Consider the following 23,567-nt stretch of genomic DNA (forward strand, 5'->3'; position numbering starts at 1 on the left):
AACGTTTCAGCACCAGGGACAGCGGCTCACACGTCTGTTGTTTCTTCCTCTGCAGCATAACTTCCAGACTCAGAGGATGATGGCCTCAGAAGGTTGCTCGGGGGTCCGTTCCTACCCTCCCAGGGCCAGCACACTCCCTGTTCTGCAGGCAGGGCTCCACAGGCAAGAAAGGACCCAAGAAGGAAGGGTTCTGCCCCTATTTTACATATCACTGCAGCCCAATTTCTTCCCAGCCATGCCTAATTTCTCTCAGGTCTTAGTACTAGTTGTCTTAGCATCTCTCATTTTCCTGAAGACCTTAGGGAATTAAATTCAGAAAGTAGAAATACACACACAGAAAAATAATAGAAAGATGGGTCATGGATCGGGAGAAGATGTTTGCATCACCCATAACCAAAAACAGCTAAGTGCACATAATATGTAAAGAACTACAAAGCAACAAGGCGCCCAGCTTCATTAATAACTCTGGGAGTGTATGTTACAATGTCACTGAAATACAGTGACACACCCACCATAATGACTAACATTTAAAAGCCTGAAAAAACCAAATTGGTGAGAATGAAGCATTTAATAGGATTCTCAGACCCCATTGGTGGGCTATACATTGGTACAACCCACTTTGGAAAACTGTTTGAAAGACTCAGTTAAAGCTAAACATATACCAACCTTATCACCAGCAGTCCCATTCTTGGATATGCTTTTGTGCGTCAAAATATATATGCAAGAATGTTCCATAGAAGCTTTATCATGATTGCCCTAAAGAGTGAACAGCCTAAATGCCCATCCAGAGAAGAATGGATAACCATTTGTAGTATATTCATGGGATAAGATATTACACAGAAACAAAAAGGAATTAATCCCTGATACACATGACCACCTACTGTTGAGTGGAAGAAGCCAGACACAAAAGTGGACATGTGCTATGATTCCATTTACATACTTCAACACTGAGAAGCACTCAACTACTCTGATTAGTGATGCATGTGGGGTGGGAAACCACGATGAAAGCAATGACCTGGTTATCACAAGAGCAGGATAGCAATCACCTCTTGGGAATGAAGGAGATTATTGTAGGGTGGGAGGAACACTGGGGCTTCTGGTGGCTGCCGTGCTCTATTTCTGGATCTGTGAAATGGTCACATGACTGTATTTGTTACATTGTACACTTACATGTTCTGTGCTTTTTGGGGTGGTGGTGTTTGTAATATATCCCAATTATAATTCTTTTATTGTGGTAAAATATACATACAAAGTTGACAGTATTTAAGTGTATAGCTCAGTGGCATTAAGCACATTGTTAAGCGACCATCCCCACCATCATCTCCAGAAGTTTCTTATCTTTTCAAACTGAAACTCTGTCCCCATTAAACACTAACTTTTCCTCCCTCTCCCCAGACCCTGGCACCACCACCTACTTCCTGTCTCTATGGATTTTACCCCTCTGGGGACTTTCTATAAGGGGAATCATACAGTACTTATACTTTTGTGTCTGACTTGTTTCACTGAGCATAATGTCCTCAAGGTTCGTCCATGTTGTAGCAGGTGTCAGAACTTCCTTCCCTTTAGGACTGAATAATCTTCCATTGTATGGGTGGACCACATTTTGTTTATCCATCATCTGTTGATGGATATTTGGGTTGTTTCCACCTTTTGGCTGTTGTGAGTAATGCTGCTGTGAAATGGGTGCGCAAATTTCTGTTTGAGTCACTGTTTTCAGTTCTTTTGGGTAGATATGCAGGAGTGGAATTGCTGGATCGTATGGTAATTCTGTATTTAACTTTTTTGTGGAACTGCCAAACTGTTCTCCACAATGGGTACACCATTTTACATTTTACAAATGGTTTTTAAAATGCTAGAAACCGTGCACAGCTCTGCCCAGTGACCCCCTCCCCAGGGTTCCAGGGGACCTCTGAGGCCTGGGCAGGGAACCCTCCCCATCACCCAGCCCAGATGGTGAAAGCAGGCCCTGTGGTGAGTGCAGCCCAGCAGGTCATAGCTCTAATTAGCTCCTGCCTGGGGTGAAAGTGGGCATCACAGAGCTGTTCCAAGAGCTCTGCACAGGGGTCCAAGGTAAGGGGAAGCAGAGAGACAGAGACCATGAGTGGGGGAAGCTGGGGATGAAGGACACAGGGTCCAACAGCATCGGAGCAGCGAATGATGGTCTCATTTCATAGGCAGTGAAAATGAGGCCCACAGAGGTTAGGGAGGCAAGGCCCAGACCCCTGTGTCCATCCCAGGGGACCTCACCCCTCCTCCGGCAAACATCTTTCAAAATACCTTTGATCTCGTTGGTCGTTTTCTGGGCGTTTCTCTCTCCTTACTTCTCTGTCTCTGTCTCTCTCAACCTCTTATCTCTGTGGCTCCCACACCTCGCACACCCCCTCCATCCCCCCTTCAGCCCCAGGGAGTCGTCCAATCACACCCTCACTCTGGACCCCTCAGGGCCGGCCCTGCTCCCTGCCTCTCTTGATTGGCCCAGCCCTTTGCCTCTGAACCACACCCCATCTGGCTCCGCCCCCCCATTGGTTGGTCCATCGGATGGCACTTTCGGACCATCCTCGCTGGTGGGGGAAACTGAGGCAAAGACAAGGACAGTGCCCCATACAAGGCTACAAAGCAGGTCAGTGGCAGAGCCCACTGCTCCTAATCCCAGTGATGGGGCCTCTTCTGGCTCCTTGGCGCTGCTGGTGCCCTCCCCACTGGACTCCCCTGGGCAGCTGCTGCTCTGTCCACTCCCCCAACCCCACCTCGCCCAGCCCAGTGTTTTCAGTATCTCTTCATCTAGCATCAGCCATGGACTTAATTAACCGCTTGGTCTCCTCTCTGTCCTTTACTGTTTCACTCTTTGGGGACTGGGGTGGGGGGAGCTGAACACTGCTACTGTCATTCCCCCCCGCCCCGCAAAAGGTGGCTTCAGGGTCCTCCTTTTTATTATTTTACACATAACAAAATCTACCATCTTAACCATTTTTCCTCCTTTTCCCCCAAATTTTCTTATTGTAGTAAAATACACATAATATTAAATTTACCATCTTAACCATCTTTAAGTGTACAGTTCAGATGCATTAAACATATTCACCTTGTTATACAACCATCCCCACCATCCATCTCCAGAACTTTCTCACTTCCCAAACTGACACTCTGTCTCCATTTAGCACTAACTCCCCTCCCCCTCCCCCAGCCCTTGGCTCCCACCATCTACTTTCTGTCTCTGCAAATTTAACTCCTCTGGGGACCTCCTATGAGTATAGTCACACAGTATCGGTCCTTCTGTGTCTGGCTTATTTCGCTGAACATATTGTCCTCAAGGCTCATTCATGTTGTAGCGTATGTCAGAATTTCTTTCCTTTTTAAGATTAAATAATATTCCACTGTATGGATGGACCACACTGTGTTTATCCATCATCCATTGAGGTCACTGGGGTTGCTGCCACTTCTTGGAATCACGCTGCTATTAATACAGGTGTACAGTGTCCTTGTCTCTTAAACCCACAATTCTCTCCCTTCTAGGCTGTGCCTTTCTCACCTACTGTGCCAGGGACTCTGCCATCAAAGCTCAGACTGCCCTGCACGAACAGAAGACCTTGCCTGGGGTGAGTCCTGGGTGCTGTCTGGGGCTGGGGGAATGGAGGGGCTGCTGTCAGCCTGGGGGGTGGCCGAAGCCCCTTTTGAGATCAGCTATGAAGCCCACATGCCTCTGGACTCAGAAAGAGGTATAAGATGCAGAGGGCAGAAATGATGACCAGAGTGAGCATTTATTGAATGCCTACTGCATGTTGGACCCTGTACCCACCAGAGTGGTTGTGTGTGGTTGTGCAAGTAGGACTTGGCCCAGGGTGGGAGTGTTTTTGGCCTGCGACCTGAAGATGAGGAAGCATTAGCAGGCAGAGGGAACAGCATATGCAAAGGCCCTGAGGCAGCACTGTGCCTGGTATGTGGGAGGAACATCGAAGTAAATAGAGCTAGAGTCCTTTGATGCAGGAGCTGCGTGGGCAGTGTTTTCATCCCCAGGGGAGGGCAGGCCAGGCTCTGTCCCTGCTGAGTCTCTCTTGTCAGCCTTCTCCTCTTTGGGTGGGCAAGAGGTTCCTGCCCCCAGTGTAGGATGGGGGCGTCCCCCTGAGCCAGACGAGCCTGGTCTCCAGGCAGCACATCTTGATGGAAACTGAAGGAATCACAGTGAGGTCTGTGGCTCTGGGGGTGGAGCTTGCCTTTCCCCCTCTGGAGTTCTCAGAGACCCTGCAGCATCAAAGGTATTCAAAGGTATTCAGGGGCTGCTTGAGTGGCACCTATAGCTGTCAATGCTGGGAACATGGGCACAGTACAGCCAACAGTGGGAGACCTGGTGTATTGGAGGAACATGCCAAGGTGTTCTAGATAGGCCAGGTGATCAGGGAAGGCCTCTCTGAGGAGGTGACCTGATGGAGGTGAGGGAGGGAGCCGTGCACTATCTGCAGGAAGGACATTCCTGGCAGAGGACACAGCCAGTGCAAAGGCCCTGAGGCTGAACCAAGCTCGATGCATTTGAGGAACAGCAAGCATGTCAGCAGAGTGGAGCTGTGGGAGTGAGGGGGAGAGTGGAAGAGGGGAAAGGGGAAAGGGGCAGGGCCATGTAAGAAGTTTAGATTTTATTCCAGGGGTGGTTGGGGCATGGGAGGGTGGCAAGCAGAGGAATGACCTGGTTTGATTTCCACTTTCAAAAGCCCCCTTCGATCAACTTCTGGAGTCCTGGGGCTGCTGTAACAAAGCACCACCAAGTGGGGGGCTTAAAGCAACAGAAACATATTGTCTCACAGTTCTGGAGGCCAGAAATCTGAAACCAAGGTGACAGCAGGGCTGCACTCCCTCCAGGCAAATCCATTCCATGTCTCCCTCCCAGCCTCTGGTGGCCCCTGGACGTTCCTTGGCTTGTAGACACATCACTCCAATAATCCCTGCCTCTGTCTTCACATGGCCTTCTCCCCCATGTCAACATCTCGCCAATATCCCTCTGCCTTTCTCCTAAGGACACCTGTCATAAGAGTTAGGGCTTACCCTAAATGCAGGATGACCTCATCTCCAGATCTGTCAATTCCATCTGTAAAGACTCCCTTTTCAAATAAGGTCCCGTTCACAGGTTGTGAAGGTTAGGACTTGGACATATTTTTAGGGGACCACCATTCAACCCACTACGAGGGTGACCACACACAGTGAATGACAAGATGTAAGGGTGGGGGCAGCGTCACCAGGGAGAACCAGGTGCCCTGCATGGATGACTTAGTAGAGGGCAAACAGGATGACCTCTTGGAGGAGGAAGCATTTGAGCTGAATCAGGAGATGGAGAGGATTGCAGCAGTTGGAGATGGGGGCAACGTGGGGACGGGTGTGCCAAGACTCGGAGGCAGACAGGTGTCCGGCATGTTGTTGAGAACATATAAGAGCCTCTGTTATCTAATGGGAGAGTTTACATTAGGCTCAGAGGAATTTTCAACCCAGGGCGATTCTGCTTCCAGGGGACACTGGGTGATGTCTGGGGAAGTTTGTCATTGTCAAGCCTGCAAGATGCTATTGGCATGGAGTGGGTAGAGGCCAGGGATGGGGGGCACAAGACGGGGCCCCACAACAAAAATTATCCACCGCAGATCAATAGTGCCCAGGTGGATAAACCCTGGTGAGGAGAATAGAGAGCTGGTGAGCAGCGCTACTAGAAACATAATGCAAGCCACACACAGCATTTAAAGTTTCTAGAAGCAACATTTAAAAAGGGACGCGAGGGGATGCCGGTTAGCTCAGTTGGTTAGAGCGCAATGCTCATAACACCAGGGTCGCTGGTTTGATCCCCACGTGGGCCACTGTGAGCTGTGCCCTCCACAGCTAGATTGAAACAACTACTTGACTTGGAGCTGATGGGTCCTGGAAAAACACATTTAAAATAAATAAAAGTTAAAAAAAAGAAAAGAAAGAAAAAGCCACAACAATAAACGAATAATATAAAAAAAAATAGGGAAGTGAAACAGGTGAAATGAATTTTAATACTATATTTCATTTTAACCCAATTATCTCTAAAATCTTATCATTTCAACAGGCAGTCAGAGTAGTTAGTATAAAAATTATTAATGAGATAGTTCACATTCCTTTTTTCATCCTGTGTAAAAACCTGGTGTGCATATTATATACTCTCAGCCCATCTCAATTTCATGAAATTGACAGTTGAGAAATGAGATTCACATACCCAAGTGGTTCTAAACATAATTAAAGGTTTTCCAAGAATAGAGTTGGGTATCAGTTTTTAGAGTTATGTTTATATTTATATTAATTACAATTAAACAAAATTTTAAACCCCATTGCCCGGTCACACAAGCCACACTTCAAGGGCTCAGTAGCTATATATAATGGGTGGCTACCACGTTGGACAGTATATTTCTAAAATAGTCTAAGCCCAGGGTCAGCAAACTTTTTATATAAAGGATCAGAGAATACATGTTTTTGGCTCTGCCAGACATATAGTCTCTGTAATAGCCACATAAAAGCCTCAAACAACATGTAAATGAATGGGTGTGCCAATAAAACTTTATTTACAAAACAGACAGGGGGCCTGAATAGGGCTGTAGTTTACCAGTCCCCATGCTAGACCATCACTGTCCAATAGAACTTTCCATGATGGTGGGAATGTTCTGTCTGTGCCGTCCACTATGGTGGCCTCTAGGTCCATGTGGCTATTGAGCCTTTGAACTGTGGCAAATATGACTCAAGAACTGAATTTTTAGTGTTATTTAATTACTCTAAGAAATGTAAATTTAAACTGAAATGGCTACATGTGGCTAGTGACTGACACGTTGCACAGCTCAAATCTAGAATGTTCTACATGAAGGGTCAGCTACCTTTTATACAGCACAGATCTAGAATGTTCTAGACTGAGGGCAGCTACTGTGTTGGAGAGTGCAGGCCTAGAATGTTCTAGAGTAGGACAGCACAGACCTAGAATGTTCTAGACCCAGGAACATGATGCAGTGTCGTCATACATCTAGATTGCAGGGTTGGAGGTCTCTCTTTGATACCAGCTCACAGTTGGGGGTGGGGCGGTGAAGAGTCTCAGGCAATATCCTCTCCTCTCTGGGCCCAAGTTTCCTCAGCCTCCACATGGGACTTGGGGTGTGAATTATCGCCATTGCCCAGCACTGCCGAGGCCCCTCATCTAACTGCCCTGTCCACTAGGGGGCTGGGGCTGCTGCCAGCCCTTTTGAACAGAGGGGAGACTTGTACAAGAGAAGGTACAAGTAAGAGAAGGGACTTGTTCGTGAGTAAAGGATATCCACCCCGCTCCACAGGCCTTCAACCTCTGGCTCATCTGGTTTACTTTCCTGCAAGCTGGCCTCTGCCCTCCTGAAGGTGAGGGCCGATGTTTGATAAATAAGAAGGCGGAAGCAGGGACCCCTGGGGACCATCGTCAAGTAGCATACTCTGGGAGTAGAGCCTGGTTTGTAAAAAATATTTCTTAAAGTTTGCAAAACACTACACACTTAGAGAAAAGTGCACATAACATACATAACTGTAAAGCAAGCTCCCCCATTACTGCTACACAGTTGGCACCCTGGGAACCCCCATTCCGTGACCCTCTTTTCCTGTTGGAGGAGCCACTCTCTTGACTTTTATGGTACCCAAGCCCTGGTTTTCTCCATGGTGTCAGCACTTACAAATACATCCCTCAAATATTAGATGGCTTTTGCCTGTTTTCCTTTTAACCCAATATGAATGGAATCATATTATATGTCGGCTTTCCCATCAGCATTTTTTTCATTTAGTGTGATGCTAATGAGAATCAGTGTTGCATGCATCCATGGTTGGTGCTTTTTCAGTTCTGTGTAGTATTCCATGACACGAATACACAATTTATTTGTCCATCCTCCTATTGATGGACATTTGGGTTGTTTCCAGTTTTTGCTGGTTCAAATAGAGATCCTTCTTCCTGTTTTGGTGGGCACGTGTCATGTTCCTGTTGGGCACACACTCAGGAGTTCCGATCCCTGAGTGTGTTTACCTTTGCTTCTGATTAGCGAAGGGGTTGACTTTCCTGGTAAGGCTCCCTCACCCAAGGACACCTGCAGACATGGGACCAGCCTTTCAGAACCAGAGTGGGAGACTCATTCACAGATTGCATGAGGGGCTGCTGCAGCGGAAGGCCCCCTCGCCTGTTGGGTGCATCGGAAAACAGACGTCTGAGCCCCTCACCCCCACCCCCGCTAAGGTGACTCTGCCAGAAGATAGAGCAGCAGCCGCACGAGGTTTACCCCATGCTGGGAAGCCCACCCTGTCAGCTCCCATGCCCTCACATGCCCACACGTACAGCCAAGGTGTTATGGGTCAGACCTGGGTCACTTTAGAGACCAAGATAGCCACCATCTCTCCTGTCCCCTGCACCTCCCCTCCAAAAAAAAATACACTGTGTGTGTATGAGGAGGCAGTATGGAGTGGACACTTCTGTCCTTTTGTCTCTTGATAAGCCATAGGGGAAGAGCGTCAGGTAATTTGCGGCCCTGTGCTCCCCCTGCCCCATGGCACAGCCGAGCTCCTCCTCCCCAATGCTGCTTTCTGAAGTGAGAGTGACCCCCCTTCCCAGTTCCCTCCTCGAGTGTGCCAGCAGTGTTCGCGAGGGACGCGGTTTAATCAAATCTCAGCATTCTGGAATAGGATCCTAAATTGAATAACGGAATCCCAGAATAGAGCCCGGAGTGGATGCAGGACCGTGACTCCAGGCTGGGCGGATGCCTCGGACCCCAGTGGAGGGTCTCTGTCAGTTGTCAAAGCCTAGGATGGGGTTCCTGGAGAGGGAACGGATTCCAGGGGGCTGTGGGGGCCGGAGGGCCAGCTTCCATCTCTTGGATGGCAGGGGGCTGGACAATTTGAGGCAACACCATCTTGTTCTTTGTGAAGATCTTGGGGGGCAAGGGATGCCCCAGATCTGACAGCCACCCTGCTGGTCATCTGAACACCCAAGAAAGGGTTGCGTTTATCTGTTTGTCTGTGGGTCCCCCCCACAGGCCTTTCTGAAAACTCCTGTGCTCACAGGGGTCTCCGAAGTGGCCCCCTTGTAGGGCCCATCCCCATGCCCCAAGATGTGGCTCAGCATCAAGCTTAACCTGTGAATGAGTGAGGGGCCCCAAGGTGCCGTACGTCTAATGAGGGGACCTTCTTAGGCCTCAGTTTCCTCGTCTGTGAAATGGAACTGCAGGCGCGTTTTGAGGATTCTGTAAGGTGACATGTGCCAGGTGCTAAGCACACAACAAGAACTTGTCAAATGTATGCCGAGCGAATGAAGGAACAGGTCCTAGGCAAGTCAAGCTGTGGGACTTGTGGCCAATCGTGTTGTCTTAGCCTGTTTGCTCCCTGTGAAAGAGGGACAGTATAGACAGCCTGGCACAAGCTCTTGGGTTATCTTCCCTGCTAGGCACTGCCTGGCACAGGTCCAGCTCGTTCTGTGCCCATGGGGACAAGGCCTGTGTTTCACTTTCTCTGAAAACCATAGGTCTTGCCTCGTTTTATTTCGGTTGTCTTTGTGGACCCTGTGCTGGGCCTTTCCGGGAGGGAACGCAGAGAGCTGCCCAGCCCCTGCTCCCAGGAGCTCACCCCAAAGAGGGACAGTGTGTGTGTGTGTGTGTGTGTGTGTGTGTGTGTGTGTGTGTGTGGTGGGGGATGTGTCATGATCAAAGCAAGGCCTGCGCAAAGCAACTGAAGCAGATGGATAACAAAAGGAAGGCCTCACCGGGAGGTGGCATTTGAGGGCGCCTCTTCAAGGTGAGGACGGGGTGCGGAGGATGAGGTGCATTCCAGCCCAGTGAGTGAAAAAGCGGTGTACTGGGGGCATGAGAGGAATGCCTGGGGCTAAGCAGCAGAGGTGCCTCTAGTACTAGGATGGGGAACTGACACGCTACCCCAAGACTAATAGGGAGCCATGGTAGCATCTAGACCAGGAGAGGAGCTTGGTCTGGGCCTAGGTGGGAGAGGAAGAGGTTGGAATGGTGGCCTGGGGAGCCCAGATAGGGGGTCCACCTTGCTTCCTTTCTCTCCACACCCCAAAAAAATCCAGTTGGGACTTCCCCTGGGGTCCCCACATTTTCTAAAGGCACAACTTTGCAAATCCAGGAGACTCTTTGGGGCTCCAAACACACCACTAGAGACTCCTCCTGCAGTCCCTTCCCCCAGCGGCCTGTTTCCCCATCTGTAATACTAAGAGGTCAAACATAAGGGACCCTTTTTTCCCAATGGTGTATGGCTTGCTTGAAGTCACCCAGCAAAAGCTAGGGGGCAGAACAAGGACTGGATCCCAGCCACTTTATGTATACCCACCCCAAAGACACAGATACTCCTGGAGCTGCAGCCCACAGTACCCTTGGCTGGAGGAGTGGCTGGGTCCTCAGAGGACTCTGAGGAAACTGGCAGGAAATTGGGTCTGTGCTTCTGGCTTCCTCCTTTTCCTGTCTGATTTATCCATCCATAAAATGGGAATGTTTCCATCTGATAAAGTTGTTTGGAGTTTAAATGAGTCAGTGGATGTATTGCTCCAACATGGGAAATTGTCTCCCCTTCAAACTCCTATTCATGCTTTAAAACCCACCACAGATTTTCCACCTTCAGGGCAGCTCTTCACTGTTTTTTGCTCTAGGCTCTCCTAGCCCTTGATTCTGCCATCTGCCCCAATCCTGACCTCGTGAGTCTTGGAGTGTCTATATCTGCCTCAGTCTCCCGCTCCACCAGACCAGTGGGGTCCTCCCTGGGTTTGCAGAATTACTCAGCATGGGAGAAATGGGAATGTTGAATAAATGAAAAGAAGAAGAGAGGGGGCAGGGAAGACATGCGATGATGGGGAGCCAGAGAAGGTGGAGGAGAGAGGGAGGGCATTCAGCAGAGACCTCGGTGGGACAGATGGAGAGAGAGCCTTGGAGAGAGGGAGCCGGAAGGAGGTAAGCAGAGCCAGATGGGCAGGCAGGGGTGACAGGAGGGAGGGGTGGGGTGTGGGGAGATCCCACTTCCCCACTGGCATGCCTCCTGTAGGCTCCGGTGAGCAGAGTGGGTAGGGCCCCGCTTCTGGCTGGTGGATTGCCTGGGCGTGGGGCACAGGGAATGAGGCGCTGGGCCCCAGCTTGTGTGCGGCTGTGCGTGCCTGTGCGCCCTGGGGCCAGCCGGGCAGGCGGCACGTGGATGCCAGCCTGGTGCATATCTCCAGGCCGGTGGGTAAGACTGGGTGCGGGGCCACAGGGTATGAACAGCCAGGCCTCCGAGCCTCTGCTTTCAAGTGGGGGGTTGAAGAGAAGGGGACTGCCCACCTGGCATCTGGGACCAGACTAGAAGTCCCTCCCCCTGCCAAGCTGACCTAGGCGGGGGCAGGGGCCTCCAGTAGGAGGCTGAAGGACTCAGGCTCTGCAGTGGGCATGGGAGATGGGGAGCAGGTATGCAGGCCACAAGAATGGGGTGGGGGTTAAGGGTGCAGTGATGGGGACAGGTGCCCTCCCTGGGCCCCCCCCCCTTACTCTCTCCCTCTGCTCATCCATCTCCAGAAGATTATATTTAAATATCTCTTTTGTGCAAGGCAGGAGCTGGGTTCGCCCCTAAGAGGCAGTTTCCATGGCAACAACAATTGCCAGCTTCCGTGTGGTGAATCAGCGTTGCCATGGCAACCCCATCCTCATCTGCCCAAGGTGCTGGGAATGGGGAGGAGGTGAGGGCCTGGGGAGGCGGCAAGGTGGGAGGGGTGGGGGGGGAGCAGGAGGCTGGAGCTCAGGTGCCCCCTCTCCCCCGACCTCATTTCACCACCACAGTCTGCCCCCAGCCCAGAATTCTTGTGCCATTTGGTTGATAATCTCCCCTCCTGCCTCCAGCTATCTGGGTGTGGTACCCAGGTGGAGAGGGCCTGGTGTTTGTGTGTGTGTGTGTGTGTGTGTGTGTGTGTGTGTGTGTGTTGGAAGAAGGGGAAACATGGTTCCGCTTTTCTCAGGTAGTCGGGGTCCCTCTGAGGGTGTGGCTGGGCGACAGGAAGGTTGGGCTGTGGGAAGTGGGGACACTAGATGGGGCAGACAGAAGTCTCTCTGGTTCTTGGGCTCCCAAGGTTGAGTTCAAAATTGAGGTGGCCCAGGTGTGCCTGGGACACACACTCAGAGAAAGGGAGGATATCACACGTGAGATGGGCTCTGAGAGGGAGGGAGGAGCAGAGAGGGGAAGGACTCAGGATGGAGAGGGGCTCAGGGAGGGCAGGGGAGCTAGAGTAGGGATGGAGAATCCACTGGGGGAGTGGGCTCAGGAGTGGGTGTGCAGAGTAAGGGAAGGGACTCAGAGAGGGGGCTGAGAGCTGGGACAGGGTCTGAGAGAAGGGGCAGAGTTCAGAGGGGAGGAGACTTGGGGGTTTCAAAGTCGGAGAGGGGTCTCTACTCATGGGAGTGGGTGGAAAGATCCCTAAATTTGATGTCTAGGAATTCCTTGTGCCTGGATTCACCCACCACGACCTTGGTGGATATAATAAATAACTTTTCTCTGGGCCCTGATTTTGACATCTGTAAAACAGGGTGAAAACTGTGCTGCTCTCTCAACCTTGTTGGGCAGCTGCACTATTAGACAACTGACATTTATCAAGTACCTTCTCTGGATGGGTGGGGATCTACTCCAAGGTTGTCTGACCTGGGACCAATACTCACTGACCCGAGGCCTGTGTGGGACCAGGTGCCTTTCTGTGCTGGTTGGTATTGGCTGCTTTCTTCTGGTCAGCTAAGTTCAGCAAACTCCTGATTCTCCCATGTACCCTGACCTCTGTGGGGTGATACTGTGGTTCCCAGACTGGGGGGGGGGAAGAGTGAGACATTGACACTTCCTGCTCTGAGGCAGAGGGAGGAGGGAACCCAAAGGTGTGGAAGGATTGTCTGTGTGGAGGCTTTTAAATTGGGTTTTGAAGGATGAGTAAGAGTTCACCAGTAACCCTGCCCCAGGTTGGGAGGAGGATTCTGTCCCAGCAAATGCCACCCCCATCCCACATCCCTCAAGTCTGTTCTTAAATTCTGACATTAGCTCATGACTGCGTAAGTTGGGATGGGAGGTAGTTTTTTCCATTGCACATCATTTTCAGTGCCAAGCTGAGGGACAGTGTCCAGAACAATGAGTCCGGCTTGCAGGCTGGTCCACTCAGGGATGACAGTCCTACCCAAGGCTCAGGGAGCTGACTAAAAGTAGCAGCCTCGGTGTATTAGTCAGCTACTGTTCAATATCAAACCACCCCAACCATTTTATTTGTTCATGATTTTGTGGGTTGGTAAGCCCAGGCTGGGCTTCTCTGTGTGGTTCTTCTGCTGGTCTCTCCTGGGGTCATTCATGTAGCTGCAGTCAGTTGGGGCTCAACTGGAGCTAGTTGGGCCAGGACAACCTCACTCCTATGTCCTGTGTCAGTGAGGCCTCTCTCTGCATGAGGTCTGTCATCCTCCAGTAGCTCACCCGGGCTTGTCCACCTGGCAATCTCAGGGTCCCAAGAGTGGAAGCTGTAAGGTCTCTTGAAGCCAACTCCCACAACTTTACTTCCACCACATTCTATTGGTCAGAGCAAGTCACATGGCCAAGTCCAGCTGCAATAGGAAAACAGACTCTAGTTCCTTTTTTTTTTTTTTTAAAGATTTTATTGGGGAAGGGGTACAGGACTTTATTGGGGAACAGTATGTACTTCCAGGCCTTTTTTCCAAGTCAAGCTGTTGTCCTTTCAGTCTTAGTTATGGAGGGCGCAGCTCAGCTCCAGCTCCAGTTGCCATTGCTAGTTGCAGGGGGCGCAGCCCACCATCCCTTGCGGGAATAGAACTGGCAACCTTGTGGTTGAGAGCCCACTGGCCCATGTCGGAATCGAACCGGCAGCCTTCGGAGTTAGGAGCACGGAGCTCTAACCGCCTGAGCCACCGGGCCAGCCCACAGACTCTAGTTCTTGATGAGAGGAACCACAAAGTCACATCACGTAAAGGGACCAGAAGAGTTGGGCCATCCTTGCAAACAGTTTATCACACTTGGGGAGATAAGGAGGCTTCTTGGAAGAAGGAATATTGTTACTGGGTTTTGAAGGCTATGTAAGAGTTTTCCAGACAGCATGAGCAAAGCCCTGCAGGTGGGACCATGTGATGTTTGATTAAAGTGGGATGTTAGTTGGGAGGGGTGGAGGGTAAGGGTTGCTGGGATGCTAAGGCTGGGGAGGTGGGCAGAATTGCCTGGAAGAGCTCAGGCGAAGCCCCCACTCACACTACCCTCCGCTGCCAATCTTGACCTCCCCTTCCCCTTTCTCCACAGATGGCACGGCCAATCCAGGTGAAGCCTGCGGACAGCGAAAGCCGCGGAGGTAGTTGTCATCTCTCCTGGCCGCCAGGCTGGGGTTGGTTGAGAAATAGGGGAAGGAAGGAGATCCCTGCACAAAAGGCTGCAGCAGTCACCTGCCTGCTCACACTTTATGGGGCAGAGACAGGAGAGCGGGGGCTGTGTCCCCTTTTCCCAACCACAGTCACAGGCCAGGTCCAGTTGCTCTCCCCTGGAGCTTGAAATACTCCACTCCTCTCCGGGTGGTAATGGGGAACTTCAGACACAGAGGGGATGGGGTCCCTGAAGGACTGTGGATTGATTTCTGGGGCGTGTGTGTGTGTGTGTGTGTGTGTGTGTACATGTTTGCACATCCGGACAAGTGCATATGTGTGTATATGAGCATGTGTACCTGGGCATGTCTGTGTGTAGATGTGTACCAGTATGTGCACGTTTATGCATGTTTCTGCGGCTGGTGCAGTGGGGGTTTGTGCACAGCTGCATGCCCGGCCCGTGCGCAGGCGTGTCTGTTTGAGCATGAGTGCTTGACTGTGATGTGCTGGGCATGTGGGCAGCAGTCTCGGGGCCTGGTGTCTGTGTGGGCTGGGCTGTGTGGTGAAGGTGTGCCTATGGGGGATGCTTGGCTGTCCCGTGGGACCCAAGGATAGTCATTCTTGGTGATTTTCGTCCCCCTCCCCATCTCAGGTAGATTGGGCACTGAGGGAGGGCATCCAGCCTCGGGGTTGGTGTGGGGGGGCCAGGGCTGTTAACCCCTGTGTATGTGTAGGAGCTGGTAAAGCCCATCTGGGTTCGGAGCCTGTTTCCACACTGTCTAACCTGGCTGCCAGAGTGGGTCAGGGATTAGAGAAGTGGGGTCTGCATGTCTCTTTCTCTTTGTCCTCTTTCTTTCTCCATATCTGTTTCTCCTTATCTTTTTCTCTCCTTCTTTCTCTCTGGTTCTCTCTGCTCCTCTCTGTGTTCTCTTTTGTCCCCCCCCAAACACACACCTCTGTCTCTCTCTCCCTGACTCTTTCTCTGCTTCTGTGTCTCTCCCTCCCTCCCACCCCCATGAGTGACAGCTGCCAGAGAAAGGGTCTCCATAGTAACCCAGCTCACCATGGGGTAGAGGAAGCTCCCACGTTCCTGATTACAGGGGAACAGTGCAATTACCCAAGAGGGCAGGGCTCTGGTGCTTCACATGGGAGAGACTGGCCGACTGACCCCTGCCCTTAGACTTGGGCAGATCCCAGTCAGGCATGCAGCCAGGCACCCATCCCAACCCCACCAGATGGGGACTTCAGGCTCTGCAGGCACCTGCTCTTGTACACATACACACACACACACACACACACACACACACACACACCCACACATGCCCTCACTTATTCAACAGATGTTGATTGCCTGGCCCCTCCTGAGCCCTGGTGAGATTAGGCAGAGAGTTCTGCTGGCCACCCTGAGTACCGTGAGGATGCAGAGACCCTCAGCGCTCGCCCCTCCCTGGAAAATCTAGATAACAGACAGGTAGACCGCCAGGGACCCAGGTCAGGCAAGGCAGTTCCTAACCCTGGTACTAAGTGTGGGCTCTCAGAGGCCACAAGAGGGAGAGGCCACCTTTGCCCAGAGAGTCGGAGCAGTGAAGCGGAGACCCCTAAGGACAGAAGGGAGGGCATTCCAGAAAGGGGGCACTTCGTGAGCGAAAGCATGGAGATGGGACCGTGCAGGGACTTGGGAAGGTGGAAAGACCTAGGGCAGGGGAAGCGCGTGGCTGTGACCTCCCTCCCGTCGGCAGGGCCCAGCCGAGAAATTCCTGGAGGCCAGGAGGCAGGGACTTGGCTGAGGTGGTGTCTCCGCCCACAGGGGATCGGAAGCTGTTTGTAGGGATGCTGAACAAGCAGCAGTCGGAGGAGGACGTGCTGCGACTGTTCCAGCCCTTCGGGGTCATCGACGAATGCACGGTGCTCCGGGGACCCGATGGCAGCAGCAAAGGTGACAGACCAGGGTCCAGGCTGGCTCCGGGGGAGGGGCTGCGTGCGTGAGAGTCAGGGACGAGGAGGCAGGGGACAGGGCAGGGCCCAAGGGGGACGGGGTTGGGTCCCAGGGCGGGGCCTAGGACACAGGGTCGGAGAGCGCCGCCGGAGAGCGCGGGGCTGGTGGGCGGGGCCGGTGGGTGGGCGGGGCCAACTCCTGTGGCAGGGTAGGCAGAGACTATAGTCCCACCTGTTCCTACCTATGTGCCCATGTTCATCTGGGGCTGCCTGTCTCCACTTGACTCTGTCCATGGGACTGTTTCCACCTGGATTTGCCTGTGTCCTGTGGACTGTCTTTCTGCCTGATCCTACCTACTCCCCTGTTCCTGTATGGCTGTACCTTCTAGGAATGATTGTTTAATGACCTCCAAAGACTTGTTTTCCTGTCTGCCCACGTGACTGTATGTGTCTAGGGTTGAGTATCACTCCCCCTGCATCTCTTAGTCTCTGACTCTTTCTACCTGGGTGTCCAAAAGACTTTTTCTGTCCGGGTCTTCATGTGTCCGGTGGTCTCTGGCTGGCTGTCCACCTTTGTTACTGGCCGGCTGGGTCTGCCCTTGTCTGGTGACTATCCCCATTTCTCTAACTCTGGTCACATGGGCGTACCCATCTGGGCCTGAGTGTATCTCTGCTTGAGTGTGCCCACAGGACTGTATCTCTCTGCATCTGTGTCTGATGGTTTGTCACTTTAATTCTGCACATCTGATTACAACTTTGGATCCTATGTCGGTGGCTGGTGGGTGTTCTCTAAGCCCGTCTCCTGCATTTGAGTGTGTGTTTGACAAACAGCTCTCTTGCTGGCTGGCTTTCTGATTGAATGGATGGCCAATTGGCTGACTGTCCAGCTTTTATGGCTGGCTGGCTGGCTGGCTGTGTGCTTCTCTTACTGTCTGATCCTTCATTTTCCAACTCTCTGCCTGGGCAAATGGCTGCTGGCTGTGTTGTCCAACTGTCTGACTTTCTGGCTGCCTGTGTCTGGTGCTGACTGGACATCGAGCACCTCCAGGCCCTCTCCTGTGGCCCCTGCCTGCCCAGAGACAACCCATTGTACCTCATCTGTCCTTCTCTTGGAGCAGGCTGTGCCTTCGTGAAGTTCTCCTCCCACACGGAGGCTCAGGCGGCCATCCACGCCCTGCATGGCAGCCAGACCATGCCGGTGAGTAGGAGGAACTGCCCTGGGCCATGGTGGTGGGCATGGGAAATGGGCCTGTCCCTACCAGCCCAGCCATCCGGTAGCCCCTGGCTCTTCTTCAGAGAGGGCACAGGTGGAGGAAGAGGGGCAGCCCCTGATGATGCTGTGAGGGGTGTGTATGCATGTGTGAATGTGTCTGAGAGAGTGTGTGGGTGGGATGTATGCCTCTGTGAGTGTGTGATGATTAGTAGGTGAGGGTTATGTGAGTGTCATGTGTACATGAAGTGTGTATGTGAATGTGTATGGTTAGGTGGGTGTGTGCTGGTGTGTATGTATACGAGTACATGTCTTTGTGATTGCATTAGTATGCCTGAGTGATGTGGGGAACACAGGCACACATGTGCCCCTGAAGGTGTGTGTGAGGGTAAGTGTGTGAGTATGCGTGTGGATGAGTGCTTGTGTATGAATATGTGTGGGTGAGGTTGTGACTATGTTGCGTAGTGACTGTATATGCTTATGTATGTGTACGTGTGTGATTTTGGGCACTAGAGTGTGTGAATGCATGTGTGCAAGTGTGTGTGAGCAGGTATGGTGTGTATGTGTGTGAGTGCATGTGAGAGTATGTATATTTGTATGTGATTGTACACGAGGGTGTCCCGGGAGGGGTGACTTGAGTCTGGGTATGATTTGCCGAGGCCAGCAGGGGATATGAGAGTGCCGGGAGTAACAAGATCAAAGGTGGGGTGGGAATGGGGAGCCCCCAAGGAGCAGGGGGGATGGGGTAGAGGGGCCTGCGGTTCAAGGCTGAGGTGCACGGATTCCTTCTAGGGTGATAGGGAGCCACAGAGGGTTTCAACAGGGGAGGAAAGGGGCCAGGTGGGTTGGAAATGTCCCTTTGGGGCCAGATTGGAGCCAGGAGCTTGTGGGTCAGCAGCAGTGTGAGGCTGGGAAGCATCACCCAGGCACTGGGGGTGGCCCTGCCCCACTGGAAGGAGATTCCAGGAGCCATTATCACTGTACATAAATGTCCAAATCTGCATGGGAAAGATGAATAACTCTCCCCTCAGTTGTTCTTGAAAATGGGTGTGAAGCACAGGGCAGGATCCAGCTCACCACCAGGTCAGGCTTTCTCTAGCTCAGAGCTGTCCAGTGATGGGGCTGGCAGGCATAGCAGGGAGTGAGCTCTCCATCAAAGGGGGCATGTCAGCCTCTCATGGTTTTAATCTTACCTGTTCTCAGGTGCAAGGTGCCATTCACAGAGCTATCCATCTGTGCCCCATTGTTCCTCTCTGGTTGGATTCTCACTTGTTCTCAGGTGTGGGTAACAGTTATAGGGTCCTCCACCCAGGGCCACCATTGTTCTTCTCCAGCAGTTGGATTCTCCTCCTGTTTTTGAGAGTGTGGCTGACAGTCAGGGTCCTCCACTGCACCCCAGACACAGCTCCCTGGGCCTGGATGCCCCACCTGTATACAGGAGTAGTAGCTACATTGTCAAGTGCAAGACCCAAGACTGATCTCCAGGCTGTCTTGCTGTGGCACCTGAGGTCTGCAGCTGGGGTCGTGGACAGGACTGACAGCTGCTGCCATCTACACCCCTTACCCAAGGGCCTGAGCTGGTGTATTCTGGAGACCCCAGAGTCCTGGCTGCCTCCCTCCTTTTTTATCCCTTCCTGCTTGTGGCTGCCCCTGCAGGGCGCCTCCTCCAGCCTGGTGGTCAAGTTTGCTGACACAGACAAGGAGCGAACACTGCGACGCATGCAGCAGATGGTGGGCCAGCTGGGCATCCTGACGCCGTCCCTTACCCTGCCCTTCAGCCCCTACAGCGCCTACGCCCAGGCTGTGAGTGATCCCAGCAGACATCCTTCTGTCTCCATTGGGGCTCCCAAGACCACTCTCGGGATCCAGCTGAGTTTCTCTGTTTCCATCTAGTCTCTGTTGAGGGGTTCTGCCTCTCTGTCCATCTTTCTGTCTCTTGCCCAGTCTCTCTGACTCAGAATCCTATCTTGGACATGGCTGAGTCCCCAAATCCAGGCTGATTCCTGAGCCCCAACCATGGCTGAGCCCCCAATCATAAGCTGAGCCACAAGTCCAAGTTGAATCCCAACTCTGGACTGACATGACCCCATGCTCAGCCCCCAAATCTAGGGTGAGCCTCAACCCCCGAACTGAAACCAAACCCAGACTGAGCCTCTAAATCCAGGATGATTCTAAACTGAGTCCTAACCCTGGCTGAGTTCAATGTTGGCTGATCCCTGATCCCAGACTAAGACCAAATTCTTGACTGAGCCCTGATCCCAGGATGAACTCTGATTCCTAAACGAACCCTGAACCTAGCCTGAGCCCTAATCTCAGGGTGACCCCTGATACTAGATTGATTCTTGATCCCAAGGCTGAGCCCTTATTCCTGACTGAGCCCCGATCTCATGCTAAGCCCTGATCCCAAAGCTGAGGCCTTGATCCCAGGCTGAACCACAGTTCCTGACTGAGCCCTGACCCTAATGTAAGCCACGGTATTCCCTAGTTACTGGAGGACCAGGCCCACCCCAATCACTGTGAGCTACGATATCAGGGCAGGTGCCACCCTGACTGTGCATGCTGACTCTCTCTCCACTCCCAGCTCATGCAGCAGCAGACAACAGTCCTGTCCACCTCGGGCAGCTACCTGAGCCCTGGTGTGGCCTTCTCACCCTGCCACATCCAGCAGATCGGCGCCGTCAGCCTTAATGGGCTGCCTGCCACACCCATCACCCCTGCCTCTGGTGAGAGTCTGCCAGGGACCCAAGGATGGGTGGGCAGGGTAGGGACCAGGCCCAGCCTCTCCATGAGACTCTTCCATTCTGCAGGACTGCACTCGCCCCCACTGCTCAGCACTGCCGCTGTGCCCGGCCTCGTGGCTCCCATCACCAATGGCTTTGCAGGTGTTGTGCCCTTCCCTGGTGGGCACCCCGCCCTAGAGACTGTATATGCCAATGGCCTTGTGCCCTACCCAGGTAACTCAGGTGGTCCCCTGGGGCCTAGCAGAGCAGGGGACAGGGCAGTGTCTCTGGGACAAGCATGACTTCCTATACCTTGGTACCCAGAGAACAGAGGGCCAGAACAAAGGAAGTCAGTCTTAGCTGAACAGATATGGGCTGTGGGCACAGAGAAAGAGGTTAAACTTAGGAACTTTGCATCCAGTGTTCTGGGTTCATATTCGGGTTCGGTTGCTCATCTGGGAAATGGGGCAGATAACATCAGCCATCTTGTGAGGTTGCATTGACAATGAAATCAGTATGTGAAATGCTTAGCACCTCACCTAGTACCAAGAATGGCACCATCAATCTTAATTATTAATCATTACCATTTGGGAAGATATCAGTGCCCGTATTCATTCATTCATTCACTCAATACTGACCATGCATTGATTTGGGCTGGACTTTACCCTCAGGAGGCAGAGATTCCACCTTTTCCTACCCTATACCATGATTCAAAGCAAACATCTTCCAACACATTGCTGAGGTGAAGTAAGTCATCTGTGTTTACACCATTGAGGAGAATTTGTTTTTATTTTGAAATGATTGGAGGCTCATAGGGAGTTGCCAAAATAATACAGAGAAGTCTTGTGTACCCCTCATCCAGCTTCCCCTGATGCTGACATGTTATATAAGCATAGGACATTGTCAAAACCAGGAAGCTGATATTGGTACCAGCTTAGAGTGAACTCAACTGGAGTAGGAGAGTTTATTCAGTGTACCGCTTTTTACATGCAGTTGGGTGTGTGGTTCTATGCCATTTTATCACAGATATAGATTCGTGTAACCACTACCACAATCAAGATACAGAACTGTTCCAGCTCTACAAAGTAATTCATTGATGCGACTCATTTACAGTGTTATCCCTCCACACCATTCCATCATCTAGCAATCCCTCTATTCCAGCAGAATCTTCCCTAGACCCACCACCTCTGGTGGCTGGACAACCTCTCCCCTCTCCTGTTTCCTCCACTAGGGGCAGTCGGAAGGTCATTGCAGGGGTGGGAGAGGGGGGCTGTCCAGAGGGTGTCTGATGAGAGAGGTGTGAGGAGCGAGAGAGGAGAAGGGATGGGGGTGGGTAGTTGTCTGGAGCAAAAGCTGGGAGTCCTGAGAGTCTAGATACTAAAGGGAAGGAACAAGGGGCCAGGATAAGGAGACAGAGATGGGGGTGATGTTTCAACTTCTCTGGAGTCCAAGAAACATGGATTCCAGTTTGGCTTCTGCCATTTCCTATCTGAGTCGCCCTGTGCCAGTTACTTCAACTCTCTGAGCCTCAGTTTCTCCACCTGTAAAACATTTATGCAGAGGTGAAGCTGGGGCCGTTGTTTCTTGCTCTCCTTCTGGCTCTTAAGGATGGGGTGGAGGGTGGATGGAAGACTTCTGCTGCCCCCACCCCATTCAGCCCCTCCGTTTGCCCGCAGCTCAGAGCCCGACCATGGCCGAGACCCTCCACCCTGCCTTCTCCGGAGTCCAACAGTATACAGGTAGGGAGGCATCCCGGCCCCGCCCCACGCATGGCCCCGCCCCTAACGAAGCCCGCCTGCAGGGTTTGGCCCCTCGGCCCGTCTTCTTTGCCTAGTCACGCCTCCTACTTCTGGCTCTGGCCCAATCCTGGCTCTTGGCTCCGCCCCCTCCCCGCCCTTCTTCAGCGTCTGGTCCCGCCCCAAGAGCCCACCTTTAGTCCCGCCCCTCACATCTTTCACCGCCTCTGCTGAAGCCCCGCCCCATCTCTGGCTCTTCTTCCAAAGGCTTGCCTTGGCCACGCCCTCAACTCATAGCCCCGCCCCATTCTTCCCTGTTGCCTTGGCCCCACCCTTAGGCCCGTTTTTCGCGGTGCCTACGCCCCTCCTCTTTCCCCAGACCCGGGTTTGGCCCCGCCCTCACATTTGACCCCTTCCCCGAATCAGTCCCACCCCTTATGTCTTAGTTCCGCCCCACCCCACTCCGGCACCCATCGACCTCACGCCCACCTCCACTCCCCGTCTCTGCAGCCATGTATCCCACAGCGGCCATCACGCCCATCGCGCACAGCGTCCCCCAGCCGCCGCCCCTCCTGCAGCAGCAGCAGCAGCAGCGAGAAGGTGAGGGGGCTTTGACCTCCCCCGGGCGCCAGCCCCACCCTCTGACCGCCCCGTCCACCTCCAGGACCCGGGCTTGGCTGGGCCTCTGGGATCCGCGAGGCTGAGGCTGAGTGTAGCCGGGTGCCGACATACTAGGGTTCGAGTCCTGACGCAGCCCCTGGGTGTTTGGGAGGGTTAACTGAATCTGACTCTCCGAGCCTCAGTTTCCTCTTCCGGAAAGTGGGACCCCTTAGGTATAGAGATGTCCTCTCCAAAACTGGATGATTCTCTGAATTTTTGGATAGGAAACTCATTTTGAGGTTGGGGGGTGGAGTGGTGAGGTATTTCGCGTAACCTGAGGCCTCCCCAGTAGAGTCGAGGGAGGGAGGAGTTAGATTCTGGAGTGGGACAACCAGAATTCGGATCCACCCAGTTCTGATTTGTGACATAAGGAAGACACCTCACTACCCCGTGCCTCAGTTTCTTCATCTGTAATACGGGCGACCATCTGTGCCAGGAGACATTACTGGGAAATAAGCGGTGGCTGTTCCTGACACATAGTGGACGCTCAGCACCAGAGAGTCCCTTCCTCTCTTTAATCCAGCTAGTGGGGGTGGTGATGGGGGATGGGGAGAAGTGACCAATCAGACTAACCCGAAATCACCCATGGCGAGGGAATCTTGGAGCTTGGCCCGCAGACATGGAAAACAAACAAACCAAAAACAAACCAGATAGGACCCTAATAGGGTAGCACAGTTTTATGAATGTAAATGGATAAGAAATACATGGATAGTACAATAAATACATGGATAGTACAATAAATACATGGATAGTACAACTTTATGGTGGAAACGACCTGAAATTTGCATGTGGAAGTGGCATCGGAAGGGTTGCAACATGTGAGTTATTGTGAAATAGTGGAAAGAGTGTGGCTTCTAACACACTTGGGGAACTGAGGAAGTTGGTAGGTGTTTGAGCCGTGGGCACTCACGTGCATTTTGTTTTCTTGAGGCTTGGTTCAGCTGGGTGAGGTTTTCTGCATTCATCTAGTGTT

General features: G+C 52.4%; 1 protein-coding gene across 12 annotated transcripts in view; it reads left to right on the forward strand.

Annotated features, from left to right (window-relative positions):
- CELF5 (CUGBP Elav-like family member 5) overlaps positions 1-23,567 on the forward strand; it is a 45,514-nt gene that overhangs the window by 15,234 nt on the left and 6,713 nt on the right. For 6 of the 12 annotated variants that reach the window (XM_019744226.3, XM_019744230.3, XM_088792272.1 and 3 more), the window contains exons 3-11: positions 3,511-3,593; positions 14,278-14,329; positions 16,141-16,269; positions 17,387-17,466; positions 19,135-19,281; positions 20,060-20,201; positions 20,286-20,432; positions 21,875-21,937; positions 22,445-22,534. In XM_019744226.3, coding sequence (XP_019599785.2) covers positions 3,511-3,593; positions 14,278-14,329; positions 16,141-16,269; positions 17,387-17,466; positions 19,135-19,281; positions 20,060-20,201; positions 20,286-20,432; positions 21,875-21,937; positions 22,445-22,534 — 933 coding nt within the window. Of the gene's footprint in view, positions 1-3,510; positions 3,594-11,626; positions 11,670-14,277; positions 14,330-16,072; positions 16,270-17,386; positions 17,467-19,134; positions 19,282-20,059; positions 20,202-20,285; positions 20,433-21,874; positions 21,938-22,444; positions 22,535-23,567 lie in introns of those variants that run through there. The other 6 variants (XM_019744227.3, XM_074337558.2, XM_088792268.1 and 3 more) reach the window with 4 other exon arrangements.

Source organism: Rhinolophus sinicus, chromosome 15 (genome assembly GCF_057876585.1).
Source record: "Rhinolophus sinicus isolate RSI-liver-muscle chromosome 15, RSI-T2T, whole genome shotgun sequence".
In the NCBI taxonomy this organism is placed as follows: domain Eukaryota; kingdom Metazoa; phylum Chordata; class Mammalia; order Chiroptera; family Rhinolophidae; genus Rhinolophus; species Rhinolophus sinicus.